At 33.6% G+C, this 16,721-nt stretch overlaps 1 protein-coding gene and 1 pseudogene across 2 annotated transcripts; both read right to left on the bottom strand.

The window, feature by feature from the left end:
• Positions 1 to 979: 979 nt before the first annotated feature.
• On the bottom strand, positions 980 to 1,609 carry LOC149543147 (uncharacterized). Its single transcript, XM_089795777.1, has one exon. The coding sequence runs from the start codon at positions 1,607 to 1,609 to the stop codon at positions 980 to 982; it is 630 nt and encodes a 209-aa protein (XP_089651903.1).
• Positions 1,610 to 8,225: 6,616 nt separating this feature from the next.
• LOC149543146 (L-type lectin-domain containing receptor kinase SIT2 pseudogene) lies at positions 8,226 to 11,182 on the bottom strand (annotated as a pseudogene). The gene has a single exon (XR_016355598.1). The product of XR_016355598.1 is annotated as an L-type lectin-domain containing receptor kinase SIT2 pseudogene (transcript).
• Positions 11,183 to 16,721: the final 5,539 nt, after the last annotated feature.

Below are 16,721 nucleotides of genomic sequence, written 5' to 3'. Positions count from 1 at the left end.
GATTCTCCCTTCCTTCTTATTCTTCTCAATAAGTCAGCCTATGCATTTTGCCAAGATTATGAAGAGAATAGGCGAAAGAGGATCCCCTTGACGAAGACCACTAGAAGGTTTGAAAAATTGGAAGGGGATCCATTAACTAAAATAGAAAGTGAGGAAGTAGTAACTAGCTGAGAAATTAGCTTACAAGATTTGACATCAAACCCAAAAGCCTTAAGCACCATATCCAGGAAAGACCAGTCAACCCGATCGTAGGCTTTAGATAGGTCCAGTTTAAGTAACATCCCTTCCCTTTTTCCAACTTCCATAGAGTGAATCACTTCATGCATCATCATTATCGAGTCTAAGATTTGTCTGCCTGGGACAAAACCAGTTTGTTGTTGAGATATTATCAAAGGGAGGAGCTTGAGCAACCTAGAAGTAAGCACCTTCGAGATGATCTTGTAAAAAGAATTGCAAAGACTAATAGGTCTAAACTTGTCCAAGGAATTGTCTCCAGGAACTTTAGGAATGAGAACTTAAAAAGTAGAGTTAATCTCCTTTAGAATGCTTCTGGCCCCAAAGAATTCCTAAACAGCCTTCACCACATCCTTCATCAAAACTGGCAAAAATTTTGAAAAAGGAAAGTAGGAAAACCATCAGGGCTGGGAGATTTATTAGCCATCAAGGAGAAGAGAGCTTCTCTAACTTTCGAATCAAAGGGAATGGCCTAAAGTAGTTTATTATGGGGCGGATGGATGATCTGAGGGATGCAGGAGACAATGTCATCTTGATCCACTTTGGATAGCATAGGATCCCAAGACAACAGGGAGGACAAGAAAGAAATAGCTTCATTTGAGATTTCATCATCCTTGGTCAGCATACCCTGTCCTTTCTTTAAACTTTTTATTCTGTTATTAGCCTGATGTTTGAGAGTAGTAAGATGAAAAAACTTTGAGTTTTGGTCTCCATCTTTGAGCCAATTAACCCTTGATCTTTGTCTCTAGAACTTCTCCTCTTTGTTGATAATATTGTGTAATTCTGAAAGGATATACAACTCAGCCTCCCTGTTTAACTCATCATACCCATCCTCCTGAATAGAGGTTTGGATAGAAGAAAGTTTGTCAGTAAGGTCTTCCTTATCAATGAATATGTGACCTAAATTAGACTTGTTCCAAGCTTTTACCATCCTTTTAACGTTGTTGAGTTTTCTAGCAACCCTGTACATAGTTGAACCTTCCACATCAATACTCCACCAAAGCTTAACTTTGTCTAAAAGATCAAGGTGAGAGGTCCACATTTTTTCAAAATGAAAAGAGGGAGGTCTTTTGGGACCTATAGGAATAACCAAAAGGGAAATAGCGGAGTGGTCAAAACCCACTCTGGGCAAAAGAGATAACTTGCAAGAGGAAGACTGCAGCCAGTCGAGAGCAATAAGAGCTTTTTCCAGTCTGACCTGAATATAGTCCTGACCAATGTGTTTATTTGACCAAGTAAAGGCACCTCCCATGAGGTCCAAATCCAAGAAGGCCAGCCCATTAATGAAGTTTGATAGGTCATGTTTACTTTCCATATCCGGAGGCAAACCTCCCTTCTTCTCCTCATCCATTAGAGGAGTGTTAAAGTCTCCCATAATTATTCCTTTCTTTAAATGGCTACTTTGCACCAAACCTCCAGCTCTAGTCCAGAAAGTCTTTCTTTCTCTCTTATTGTTGGGAGCATATTAATTCAGCAAGAACCAGCAATCATTGGAAGGAATATGAAAAACTTTGCACAAAAGAAAATTACCTTCATTGTAAGCAGATTCCACTCTAAAAATTTTGGTGATAAAAAGGGTCAGCAGACCCCCAGAGGCACCATCAGAGTCTGAAGCCTCCCCACTCATCAAGTTGCTAAACTTAATCTTCCCCAAAATGTCCTTTTTCATCTTAGTTTCCTGGATCATCAAGATATCTGGTCTCTGGTCTCTAATCAAGTTCCTAATAATTTCTTGTTTATGGGCTCCATTAAGGCCCCTAATATTCCATGATATGATCTTCATATTTAATTCTTGGACCACTCCTGAAGAGATCTCTGGCACGCTTTCGCCAAGCTTCTTCTGGTCTCCTCCTCTCTGAATTCCTTCTCTAATTTTTTGCCTCTTTTGGCCACTGAGCCCACATCCGATTTGCAGCTGCTTCTAGTCTCCACCGGAGAGGCCAAAGAAGGTTCTCTAACATTTTTCTTCTTGGGATTTGGGGGATAGAAGGACTTCACTCTCCATGCCAAACTTCAATGACCTAGAAGCCTTGAAAGAAAACTTTGGGGTGCTTGGAAGATCCCCCGACTAGTCCAAATCCTTTACCAAAACATCCATCTTTCCTGTATTGGTCCCTCCAGCTATAGTGGAAACAAGATTTACCTCTGGGTCTTGATAGATGATAATATCCCTATTAACTTTATCCTTTTCCTCCTTAGTGGTAGCCAGGTCAAGCCCTCCCACAGAAAGTGGAGGACTTAAGATCTTAGCCTCCTGAACTACCTGCTGAGAGGCATCATTGCCTTCTACATCTCCTGATATCACTTAAGGATCTGACCATTCCTCAACCAAAGCACCCTCAGTCAGAAGGGGGACAATCCGCTCCCTAATGACTAGAGAGGACCTCGGGGCAGTTTTCAACAGCTCATCCTAAGGAACAATTTTTCCATCTGTGCCTAGAGGCAAAGAGGAAGCAGAAGGATGCAATTGTTTTACCTTCTTTGGAGCTTCTGTGACCTTCTCATTCGCCGAAAGAGGACCCTTCTGGCCTTGGTTGGTGGTCTTTTTTTTCCAAACTTTCTTGACTCTAAAGAGAGAAGCAACAGAAGGGTTCTTCTTCTAAACTGACTTTGTTTTCAAGCATTGAAAAGCCTTATGGCCTATCTTAAAACAATGAAAACATTCGAAAGGGACACTCTCATAATCCATCTGTTGAATATGAGTGCCAAGTTTTGACTAAAAGCACACCACTTCAGGCATGTCATCCCATTCCCTAACACTAGTACAGGTCCTTGCATAGGTTAGCCTACTCTTGGAAGCAGTAATAGGGTCTATGGAGAGAAGCTCTCCAAAAGAACTAGCCACACCCATAAAAACATCCTCATTCCATAATTCCAAGGGCAGCTCAGGGAGTCTAACCCATACTGGAGCTTGTTGAAAGAAAGATTCATTTAAATCCAATTTTGAAGACCATTTTTGCAGCACCAAGTTAGCCCTTCCAATGCTCCAAGGTCCTCCACATAGAATATCAGCCATATCCTCTTTACAGGTGAATTCAAAAGAAAGACATCCCTTTGCCATAGCAGTAACACTGACTTGCCCTTTCAGACTGCATTTCTTCATTGTGAAGGACTGGACTACATCGATGTTTGGTCTCTGACCCATAAACTTCCCCACAATTGTGGAAGCCATCATAGCTATGCAGTGGTCAACAATTTCATCTGGAATGGCAATCGTGCACGATCCCTTTTCCAAACCAGAAACAACCTTAACCAGAGGGAAAGAGGACTTACCAGAAGGCTTAACTCCAAAGAGTGAGGCCCATTTCACTGGAAGATTCCTTGGTCTGTCCACTTTGGGTTGTGTATGTGGCTTATCCTGGGTTCCACTGGTAGCACGTGGGACCCCATCCCCAGACTTTGCCTCTCTACAGTCAGCCTAGATTCCCTCCTGCATACCTAGTTTCTAAGATCCACCTCCCTAATCTTTCTCGCCCATATCTAGGTTTGAAATTTGAACATGCGCTTCCCGATCGCCCCCCTGCCCACTCCCCTTCCCGCTCGCCATTGCACCTCTTCTTGTCATTTCAAGGAAGTTGGCAAATATTAACCCAGTTCTTTTCAATGTTCTCATTAAGAAAATTTCTCCTTTTTATGTATCTTTGAATAGTTCTTCTAGATAGATTGAGCATTTCAAAAATTGCTCAAACTTGATTTTTTTGTGACAAGTCTTTTTCCATAATCATAGTCATCAATGCTCTCCATGCAGCAGTTAAATCAGCTACTCGACTTCTATTATTGATAGCATTTGATGCATCTCTCAAATTTTGAACTATTGTTTCCTTCACATTATCTCCTAAGCTTTTCATATTATTCACACCTAACAACTCTAGGATAGGACTCATTTCTCTTTTCCTATATAACCTGACAAATAATTGTGCTTTACTAATCAGAGATTTATTTTCAAAAAATTCCTCACGCATATTTTTCAGATGTAGCTTAAATGTACTTTCAGGCATCATGTGTTCAAATGATTCAATTTCTCTTAAAAGAGAGTCTTCGTCCATCTCCATCAAATTTTCTAACCATAAACCATATTTTCCAAATGTCTTACTACTTCCTGGAACTTCAACAAGATCTTCTTCAACTTCAATCAATGGATCTTCAATTGGTGGCTCCATATTACATTTTGTCCATCCTTTCTCTTGGTCATCTCTGACTCGGTCATATCTTTTTTCTCTTTTCGCTTTATTCCCCATTGCACAAAAAACCTAAATAGAGAGCTTGATGTCACTTGCATACAAAAGACTTCCAAATTTGATTATATAAATACTGGTAGATCATAGACAATTTAGGGGAAAAAATCAAAATTAGAAGGTTATTATATTTAATTGTTTGTAACACTACAAAATCTTAATACAAGTAGTTGCATTAAAGCATTGATAAATTTAGATTAAACAATTTATTAAATATATTAAATAAATTAAATAATTTAACTTTAATAATTTTAATAGTTTTCATAATATTTTAAAACACATAAATTCATTCTAATAATTTATTTAAATCAAATTAATTAATAAATTTTAAATAAACAATAAATTTAATTAATCGATTTCAATACAAAAATAACTTTAAAAATCTAATTTCTAAATATTTCTTTAATAAAATTTCATTTAAAACTTTACTTTTTTACTATTACAAATGCAATTATGATTAAATATAATAACTTTAAAAAATAAAACTTTACCTTTAAAATAAAAAACCTATTTTATTGAATTGAATATAACAATTTAAAATAAATATTTACCTTTAAAATTAAAAAACCTATTTTATTAAATTAAATATAACAATTTAAAAAAATAAAACATTACATTTCAAATAGAAAACCCATTTTATTGTTTAAACTTTATTGAATTAAATATAACAATTTAAAAATAAAACTTTACCTTTAAAATGAAAAACATGTTTGGTTCAATTAAATATAACAATTTAAAAATAAAACTTTACTTATAAAATAAAAAGACCTATTTTATTGAATTAACAAAAAAATAAAATATTAGATTTCAAATGAGCTCGCACATGTGACCTTGTGCGAGAAAATTTTGTGTCATATTGATCCGACTAGATCTAGTATGGCCAGATTGGATTCAGCTGGAATTATCTAAGTGTCATCTGATGTGACACTTTCTTTCATGTTTTTTGCAATTTTGAATAACTTAACACTTCAGAGGCCAATTTCATCATCAGAATTAGGGTTTCAAAAAAACTAAAAAATACCAATGGATAGAACTTGTAGTCAGAATTATGCCAATATAAAAAAAAAAATTTATAGGTGACCCAATATCGATTACAATAATTGCAAAATAATGTGACTAGGTATTTCAACATTGAAGATGATGCACATTAGGAAAAATATAAAAATTAAAAGATGATAATGAAAAAATTGTAATTGTAATTGTTAACATAGATTTACTAGGGAAAAGATGGTGGGAACGAAAATTTATTAAATTATGAAAAGTTCAACTTTAAATAGCTATAACAAACAAAATATACAATATTTTTGAAATTTTATTTTTGATAGTTCTAGGTACACATGTCATCAACAACATAGTTCAAATTTAGATGAAAACACATTAATTTGCAGTTATTTCTATGGTGGGAACTATAACCCCTAATTTGCTCAATTTTTAACACTATCAAAAAAGGTCATTAAAAATTATAAAAACATACTATTTTTATTTTTTTAAATTAAAAAAAATATCATACATAAATTTTATCCTTTTATACACATTTCATAAATTTACACCAACTTAAAATTTAAAATAGAAATATGACTTTTACATTGTTGAAGTTTAACACTTTTTTTGATGTTTGTCTTTTCCTTTGTAAAAGGGTGACACATGTTTGTACTTTTACCCAAATAAAAGAGAGTTTGTCTTAACAAAACAAGACCTTTTTATAATGATGTAATGAAATAATATAATCATCAACCAATATGTATATGATAGGTAATTTGATCAATGTGCACCCTTCTACATCATCAACAAAGTGTCCAAACATAGAGGTGAACTCAATTAGGAACTGAGGTGGAGAAATGGATTTGGCATTCACTCATAATGACTATCCACACTAGGATTAATCTATAGATTAAGTGTAGATGATGTTCCCATAATTAATAAGTGTCCTCGTAGGGAATGATCAATTCCCCTTGAGACATAACTCCTAAATGAACTATAAATATTCCTGATATTAAATGACACTATTCTCTACTTAGGCAAGGGTCCCATGGGAGGGGCTTGGGCTCTATTTTTTTGGAGTGGGTGCCTCCATAATACTTTTTTAGGGGGGGCTAAAGGGTTAATTGAAATCTTTTCCTACAAAATAAGAGCCCTGAATTTTTAGCCCTCTCAATTTGAGCAAGTCAAAAATCTACACTTCATTTTCCCACCAAACAAATTTATGAATAAATTTAATTTTTATTTTTTAAAATTCACGAGACAAAAGCTTCCTTAAATTTAGTAGTTATGTTTTTTTTGAAGCGGATTCACTTATAAATCCACAGGACCACTTCCCTTTTTAAATATCCCTAAAAAATCTCAACAGCACCCACTTTATTTTTAAGGAAGTTGGTGCCTATGGGACTGTAGCCTTACCCTATCTTCTTTATAAACTTTTTTTCAAATTTGATCTTTAGTATAATATTCTTTAAAAGAGGTGTCTTCCAAAAACATGGTCTTTTACCATTCTCCATTCTTGTTCCTCTTTTTCTAACAACAATGAAGACGATATCCATAGATCTCAATAATTGTGGACCATTGACTTCTAGCATCAAATGAATAGGTAAAAATAGAGGGAAGAGAGATAGAGAGCGAGAGAATTGCAAATAAGAGGGTTATGAAGAGGGGGACGAGAGATAGGGATAGATAGGTATACATAGTAGTAGAGATGAAGTGAAGATAGAGGTAGAGATTAAGATAAGAGTGAGAGGGAAAGAGAGACACAAAAGAGAGAGGTAGAGGAAGAGGAGAGAGACAAATATATAGTAGGACACATACACTCAGTGAGAGAGAGACTTCATCAATGTATTTTAAAGTACACCAAATGGCTTCTCAATGACAAATTCAAACTTCAAATGCACAAGCACATTATTCCCACTTCATATTGATAAAAAAATTGAATAAAAATATAGTTCAAACTTTTACTTTTCCAAGATACACCAAGTTGTACAAGAGAAATCATAAAAAATTAGAGAGAACACATTCTTCTCAGCATTATGTGGGTCAACAATATCTCTGATGGTGTCTTACATATCTACCTACATTGAATTGCGAGATGATCATCTTTATAAAATAAAAGAGGCTTTGACACAAGTCCAATGCCTGAACCAGTAGTAGAAGATGACAATGACGTATGCACTGCCGAACTGAATGATACAGATGTACCTATAATTCTCCATGACTCATTGCCACGAGAAACGCGATCATCATTTTTCAAGCAAGAATGTCCATTGGCTTAAAGCTATGCAATAAATGATTCCAGCCCAGACTTTCTGACAATGGTTGTTGTCATAATTAATACAACCTTATCTTTCGGAAATATTCTTCTATTTTTTACAATTAAAAAATAAAATTATCTCCGACAAAAATCCTCTCAACTAATAGAAAATTAGAATTTAAATCAGAAAAAAAAAAATGAAAAATTTCATGTTTAAACTTTGGAATATGACAATTACCCTGACTTAAATTAATCAAGTGCCACAGCTGAAAACATTAGTAGCCTGCCTTAAGACAAGGACTAATAAAACCTTAATCTAATTTTAATATAATTTTCACACCTGTTCGGATAACCATTGCACAAAGGTGCGATTGCTAGTTGTAATCGAAGTAGATGCCATTGGGTCAAATCCGATAACGACACAAGTTTGACGTGTAGGGAGGAGATTTTAATAGTTAGATAAAACGTCAAAGTGAACTAAAAGCTAGTTATCTACTGTCAAATTGAAAATGAACAGATTGGAAATTAAAAAGAAGCCAACAAATTCTAATTAAAAAAATGCTTAAGGCCTATGCTGAATAGTGGCAGTGGGTTCTGTGCAAGATGAATATTCCAGACTAAACAAGATGGTTGCAGTAGCACCAAGAAGCCAAATAGAGAGAGATTTTATACAGTGACACCGCCGGTAAGATAGCTCGACCTGGAAGTGGAATCTTCTGTGCTGCGATTGTAATATGGTGAAGAGTTCCAGATACTGCTGGGTGCACTCGTCTCCATATAAAACGAAGCCCTGACATCTGGTACTGGGGCTTCTTCTTCCAGTATTTTCAGGACTTGTCTCATCCCAAGCCTGTCTTCTGGTTGAGGATTGGAACAGATCAGACCCAGTTTCAGCACTCTCTCCATCTCAACTTCAACAAATTGCCCACAAAAATTTGGGTCAGCCGCATCTATCAGTCTGCTGGTAGAATGGAGTTCTCTCACCCAGTCAACCATAACTACCATGCCAGATTCGAGGGAGAGATCCACAGGTCTCCTTCCGCAGGCAACCTCCAACATAAAAATACCAAAACTGAAAACATCTGTGGCGGGGCTAGCCTTTCCTGTCTCTACGAACTCCGGCGCAATGTACCCCAGCGTTCCAACCACACGAGTAGTGTGTGGGCTTTCGTTATGCTCGAACAGACGGGCGAGCCCAAAATCACCCAACTTCCCATTTAGCTCCGAGTCCAGCAAAACGTTGTTGGACTTGATATCTCTGTGCACCACGCAGTGCTCCCACTCTTCGTGAAGATACAGCAGCCCTGCAGCAACATCTCTGAGCACTCTGTACCTGTGATCCCAGTCGAGCACCTTCTCTGGATTTTCAAATATCATCTTGTCCAGGCTCCCGTTTGGCATGTAGTCATATACTATGAATAGTTCCTTTCCCTGCCTGCAATAGCCTCTCATCTGCACAAGATTCCGATGTTGAAGGCGACCAAGACTCGAGATTTCTGCTATGAATTCCTTCAGCCCCTCATCTGTTTCTCTAAAAATACATTTCACCGCTACTTGGAGGCCGTTTGTGGGAAGGACTCCTCTGTATACTCGACCAAAGCCTCCGGATCCCAGGAGTTCTTGCTCTCGGAAGCCCTTGGTTGCAATATGCAGATCTCTGTAGTTAAACCTGTGAGGCCAGTACTCCACCTCCCATTCTTCGATTGTCTCTCTGTACTGCTTTCTCTTCAGCCACACAAGTGATGCTGCAACCACCAGCAGGAGAATGACAACGCAACCTGTGCTAATTACACCAACTATCAGTTTGGAGTTTGAGCTCTCGGATTTCTTTTGTATAAAGGATCGAAGATTAGATGTATTCAGGGACGGGGCAATTCCGTTTGTTGCAAAGCTCCAGGCCAGGATGTAATTCTCCTCATAGATGGTAGCCGTAGCTGCCGAGAAACCAACGTAAATTTCTTCTTGTAGAATGTCGGACAGGGATAAATTCTTCATGTATAACAGTGGTTTCTGTGGACGATCCAGCCCAGCCTCTGCAAGGGTGACTTTGAGTTCTTTTAGAAGATTGTCATAATCAATCCAAGCTTGAATATTCTGTCCGCTTTTGAGATTCAATTCATGAAACTGGCTGCTGTTGATCCAGTAGCCCGCAGCCTTAGAGTCTACAGAAATGAGGTTGTTGAGATCCACGCCAACGTGATTACCGTTGATATCCAAAACTTCATAGTTCTTTGTTGTGTCAAACTCGACTGCAAACAGATGGTTAGAAGCCTCTCCCATAACCGATAGATTGCTAATCAAGCCAAGGTACGGACCTGGTAAGAATCCCTCCCCAGACCTGTCGGGGGTCATTATAAACGCCAGGCCATGCCCGCTGTTTGTTTCCGCTGAAGGAACAATGGAAAATACGAAAGTTGTTGTGAAAGAGAGAGTCGAATGGAGAGAGGCAGGATCTTTCATACGCACAGGATGCGGATAGAAAGCACGGCCCATGCTATATTCTGATGGTTGATTAAGGGAGATGGCAGTTGACTGCACTGAAGCATTCCCATACAATTCGAGGGTCGACACATTGAATTTGTTGAAGATAAAATTTGTGTGGGCTTGGGCAAGAAGCGAGGTGGGGAGGAGACAAAGTACAAGAACCACGCTCAGGCCTTCCACTTGCGACATTAATTAACTCGACTCCGAAATCTTGTTCGAACTTAAAACAGGACTAAATCTAGCTTTCAAAATGGTACAGACTTACCTTTTTTTTAATTTTAAAAGTTCCATTTCTTTTTCGCGTTTGCTCTTCTCACGCCTGTATCAGTCACTGGTCGTTCGAATCCCAGAAGCCATCAGTTATTCAAATATAAACAATGTAGAAAGGGATACCAAAGTAAAGCAACAATGACTCGAGCACCCTCGGGAAGTTTCCACGGCTCAAAATCAAAGCCGACACGTCTGTGTCGGTTTGTGATACGACAAAGGGTACGTGAAGGAAATGAATGACCACAACGGAGCTATACGTTGGGCACTGGCTATTTGCCGAATATTTGCACCAGCCTTATAGACCGTCCCAGACCTATAACGTCTTTTTGATATTTCAAAGTGTAACGTGTTTTTGATATTTCAAAGTGTTGTTATGTGGTGTGACGGTGACCACAATGGGGCTATCGGTTGGGCACTGGCTATTTGGCCGAAAACTTGCACCGGCCTCATAGACCGTCCCACACCTATAACGTCTTTTTGATATTTCAAAGTGTTGTTATGTCCCAGACCTATAACATGTTTTTGATGTTTCAAAGTGTTGTTATGTGGTGTGACGGTGACCACAACGGAGCTATAGATTGGGCACTGGCTATTTGGCTAAATATTTGTACTGGCCTCATAGACTTTCCCAGACCTATAATGTCTTTTTGATATTTCAAAATGTTGTTATGTGGTGTGATGGTGTCGATTTAAATTTATTTTTTCCAATAAAATTTTGATTTGGAATTTGTTTTTGAAGTAAAACCCTTAAGTAAAGGTAAAGTACTAGTTTTCAAAAGTTTAATATTTAATTATTAGAGTTGAGTTTAGTAGTTTATTTGAAATCAATTTAAAATAAGTAAATTAAATGTTAATCTGTATTATTTATATTTATATTATTCATTTTAATTTTTTTATTGTAACTAAATTGATAAATTATTTAATAAGATAGGAATATTCATTTTATCATTTTCAAACACATTCTAGCTATAAGATAATTTAGGCAAACATTCACATTTCTAATATCATTTTTATATTAATGATAGTTTTCATTTTTTATTTATTTAAAATTGATAAATATTTAATAATTTATTTTATATATTATTTCTTATGCAATTTTAGATCTTATATAATTTTTTTATTTATTATATAATATATTTATCTTAACAATATATTTTATTTTATTTTATTTTTAAATGTTTTATATATGTTAAAGTTAAAATTTATTTATTAACTTTGAGTAGATTCAAACCCAAGACTTTCCAAATAAGAGGCTCACAATTTATCATTGTGTTGTAGGCTCATCTACATATAATACAATTTTATTTCTTATATAATTTGTATTACTGTATTTATTTAAAAAACAATATTATATCTATACTAAAAATTATGTATTAAATTTTACAGTACAACATATTAAATATTAATAAAGTCTTATATAATTAAAAATAATGAGCATTTTAGTTTTACTTATTTGTCACATTAATTTTTTCAATTGATCTCATTTATAAGAATACATTTGGTCAAGCTACCAAAGACCTCTCTTGAGGTCCAGCTTTCCCAAAAATTGTATGCATCCAAGTTACATTTAGATTATTTTATTATGATTGTTCATACTAATCTAGAGCTCACATCAAATGATTACTAAATTTTAATTAAGTATAAACAAATATTTGTTTGTATGATTTCTTGGCTATGTAATAAGAAACAAACAATAGCATATTTTTTTAAGTTAAATTAAGCTTAGAATCACACGCATGCACACACACACACACACAAGAATATGTAAGATTTTCAAAGAAAAAATCATAAAAATTTATCATTTTTATTTAGATCGTTAATTAAATAACAGAAAATTCATCTTTTAATGAATTTTTACAAAAATAATAGAAACTATTTAAAGAAAAAAATGGAGCTTTTTTAATTTTTTTAAATGGCATTCTTAAAAATATTGTATATATTTCATCCCATGTACAAGAGAGAATGAAAATGCATATGACAAAGGGTTGAAATTTATTTTATATTTACATATATCCCAAACTAATTTTGATAAATCAACTTAAATCTTATTTTATACTTAAATTTGGTACAAAATAAAAGATGTAGATTAATTTTAATCATTGAAATTAAGAAATTGTATTTAAATTTTGTGGTATTTTTTATTTTATTTTCTTGAATTAGAATTATTGATATATTCTTTGCTTCACTTAATATATTTAATAAAAAAATATTTAAAATATAAATAAAGAACTTATTTTTGAACTATATTATCATTTGAATAATCAATTATTTATTTTATTATAAATAAAAATAAATTTAATTATTTTAATTTAATTTTAACTCATTTAAATTTTTAAATTATTTTTTTAAATGAATAAGACTCCGCTTTCTTTACATTAATATGATAAAATATAAGTATGCTTGTTCTCCTGGAATATCTTATAGTTATAATGTATTTAAAATTTGATATTCCTATCTTTTTAAATAATTTATCAATTTAATTATAATTAAAAATAATATAAATATAAATTAAATAGGTTAGCATTGAAAAATATATATATCTTAATTAAAATAAACTACTAAGAACCCACTAAACTCTAATAATTAAATATTAAACATTTGTAAACTACTACTTGTCTTTACTTGAGAAAAAAAATTGATTCTATTTTATTCAAAAACAAGTTGTAAATTTTTTTTAAAAAATTATTTAGAATATGTAGTCGAACAAAGTTTATGGCATTTAAAACTATATCTTGAAAAAAATAATGGCCATGCACCCCTCATGTAACAGATAGGAAACAAATTGGCAGGATTTGATTTTACGTTATAAGTTTGGGACGGGCTATAAGGCCAGTGCAAATATTCGGCTAAATAGCCAGTGCCTATAGGTTGTGTTGAAATAGATTGTTATTTTGTATTAACATCAAGTTTTGTATTCACATCAAGCACTTGTAGTGATAGGAGGTGGAAGAGAACAATTGAGATTAGTATTGTAAATTAAGGGCACTTGTAGTGTTAGGATTGTAAATTAAGTGTTTGTTTATATTAATTTATGAATATAAATTACGTGTTCAGTATGATTTAAATTTAAACATAATATTGTTTTAATCTGTATAGTAATATTATAGCATTGTACAAAGTTTTTCTTGGAATATTTTGTATTATTGATTAGAACTAATATTGTCATTATTTTCTATTGTACAACTTAGAAGGTAATATTATTAAATTAAATTAATTTTTTTAAAAAGCATCAATTTGAAAATCTAATATGTGTTTTGTATGCATGTCAAATTATTAAACATTAATTTAATATCAACACATTTGTTGGAATGAAATTTTTATATTATGCTATTTTTATACGACATTGCTTGTTATTGTCTAATATAAGGCCAATTATATTTATTGTTAGGTACAAGATTACGCAATAACTCTAAATGTGAGAGTAACAATTTGTATATGTTTGAATTGAATATACATAATTTTTGTCATTATGCAGTAAGAACTTTGTGAAGAATCCTATTACAATGGGCTATTGTAGCCAATGTTTGAAGAATGTAGCTATGAAGAGAATCTTTCTTAGATTTACATAATCTCTTTTTTCATAAATATTTGTGCAACCCCAAGTCTTTTATGTAGTAAAGTTTGGTGTAAAAGGGCGAGGAAAGGATGGGAAGAAATAAGTACCTTCATCCATGAAAAACAAGAAAGGTTGAGAATCTATCGTAGGGAATGAAAAGGTAAATGGTTGTGCAAATCAAGAGAAGTGTGTGGTGGTAACTATAATGCATAATAATTGACAACCTCAATGCATAAGATTATTAATTATACTGTCAAGCTAAAAATTCATAAATCAAGGGATACAATGCAGTTGAATCATGCATTCATTTTGGTGTGCATGTGTCAATTAATTATTCGACTTTTGACAAAGAATGGTTTGCGAACCAATCCTCCCTAGCTTCATCAAATTCAATAATGAATACCATGTTGGGATTATTAGTATAATTTCAATATCAAAGTTGTTTTGGTAGTTTAACCATTTCCATATTCAATTACTAGTACTTTGAATTATTGTCATATTTTCAATATTAGATTTCTATAGCTTAGGCCTCAAATCAATGAAGAGTTGACTTATTGTCTACATATTTTCATCCATTTCTGCTCTGTTAGGATTTAGAAGACAATTAGGTAAGTTTTCCAAAATGTCAATATAATAGGTCTTCTAGGGTATGCGAATTGCTTTACCATGAAGATGTATGAGCTCCTTACAACTATTTTTGTAGCATAGACACATTTGTGTTTTGTTGGTAGCATTATAACTGTGAAGACAAAGATTTAATGATTTCAAGGAAAGACTTTTGGAAATTAAATACAGCTCTATAAAATTGTTATGCATTTTTCTTCATTTGCTAGTACAAGACTATGAGAACATGATATCATCAACTTTCAAACCATAATGGAGGGCATCAGCTAAATGGGAACCTTGGAACAGTTGTTTGAAATTATTAGGAAAATATGCCATATTTCATAGACCTTTATTAGCACTTCACATATCTTATGAATTAGATGCTCAAATGAGATATGCCCTCTTAACATGTAGAATGGTTGATAAAAATGCATCATGATATGTGGTCTCAAAAATACCATTATTAAATACCAATAGTAGCTATTAAGCAGATATAAAATTTTGATCTCTTCTTGTTTTGATTTAAATCCTTATTTGAAGAGAAGATTCTATCCATAGTTGGTTGCAGACTATCACTACATAAGGAAGATGGTACCCTACATTGACATTGGATTGCATTAGCTAAATCTTCCAAAAAGTTGATGTAAAATCTATAGAGAATAATATAGGTTATTTTTTACTCCAAGGTGAAAAATAGGTCCAATAGTTGCAATAACAAACAAATTTATGGAAGTGGTTTGTGCCTCAACTCAAAGTTTTAAAATAACTTATAAAAAAGGAGAAAATGGGAGTAAGGAACTCATAATAAACATGATAGGATAAGCCTATAAATTCAAATTCAAGGGAAAGCATTTTGTGGAAGGCAGGAGCACATCTCAATATTTGAAAAGTTTGGTTGCTTAGAAAGCATCCTAAAATTTGATTTTTTGTTTCCAAGTCCCTAACTTGCATTTGATTGTGTCTATGCAGGATTCCTTCTAATTTTTCCAATAAAATTGTGTTTACATTTGGAACATTGATAATTTGGATCCCAATGTGTTCACAAATTGCTTCATTTAAAGTTATGCCTCATCCCCTACCAAGTAGGTATGCACTTTACTCTTGATTTTAATCCAACTCTATACCAACAACTGATTAATTCATTTTTCTCTAATTAATCTCTTGATTTTCTCAACATCATTCCATCTACTAGTTGTAGCATAAATGTTGTTTCAAACAATGATACAAATTTCAAAGTTGTTTGGATCCAATGGAAATAGAGTTTTTTTACATTGTTTCCCAACTCTGGATGGTCATTTTATTCTAGAGATGTTGATAAATATCGAATAAAGTCACATGTCTACTTCACATGGCATGTTATTGAGAAAAATCATGAGAATATCTAAGCATCTAGCCTACTCTAAAAAGAAAACCATTCAATAATAGTGGTCTATGTTTGGTATGATCCTATGCTTTTTAGTCATTGAAGTAAAATAGGAACAACTTATGTCCACTAAGCTAGATTGATTACACGTAGATAAAACATTGAGGAAGGTAATACAATTAGGCTTAATCCCTACTTCTTTCATTTTTCAACAAGATTTACAACATCATAACCACAACCGTTCATGACATATCCTAAAATTATTGTTGTTTATAGCACAATAATTTTTATGGGTAATTTGTCAAACAGATTGTGTGCATATTTGATGCTTCCATGTTTAGTATACATAGCGATAAGACCATTTACCATAGGCACATATGATTTGAAATAAATTCTCAAAATCTATGGATGTACTTGTTTACCATAACCTAGAACCACAAGGCAAACATATATGCTAAGAACACACACATACATGAATTGGTCTAGTTGTGATAATGATTGTTGCATCTAGGAAAAGAGATAAAAAGTCTTTTGTATATCCACATGTTGAGCATATCCTAAAATCATTACCATCCTTATGGCCATATTTTTCTCAGGTATTTTATCAAATAGATGGAAAGCTTCTGAGATGGAACCATATTTTTCATGCCCATCAACCATTGCTAGAAATTCTTGGGAAGTTTATTTCTATTTTAAGAAACGTGAGTTACTATGGTTTCACTATTTGCTTTTGTA

The sequence above is a fragment of the Cupressus sempervirens genome, chromosome 8 (assembly GCF_028749045.1).
Source record: "Cupressus sempervirens isolate cs-2001-9-10 chromosome 8, ASM2874904v1, whole genome shotgun sequence".
Classification (NCBI taxonomy): domain Eukaryota; kingdom Viridiplantae; phylum Streptophyta; class Pinopsida; order Cupressales; family Cupressaceae; genus Cupressus; species Cupressus sempervirens.
Note: the sequence above shows the minus strand (reverse complement) of the source record. Positions and strands in the feature narration are given on the sequence as shown.

Coding starts and splice junctions, on each gene's coding strand:
- LOC149543147 (XM_089795777.1), bottom strand. CDS start 1,609: ATGGGAGACTTTAACACTCCTCTAATGGATGAGGAGAAGAAGGGAGGT.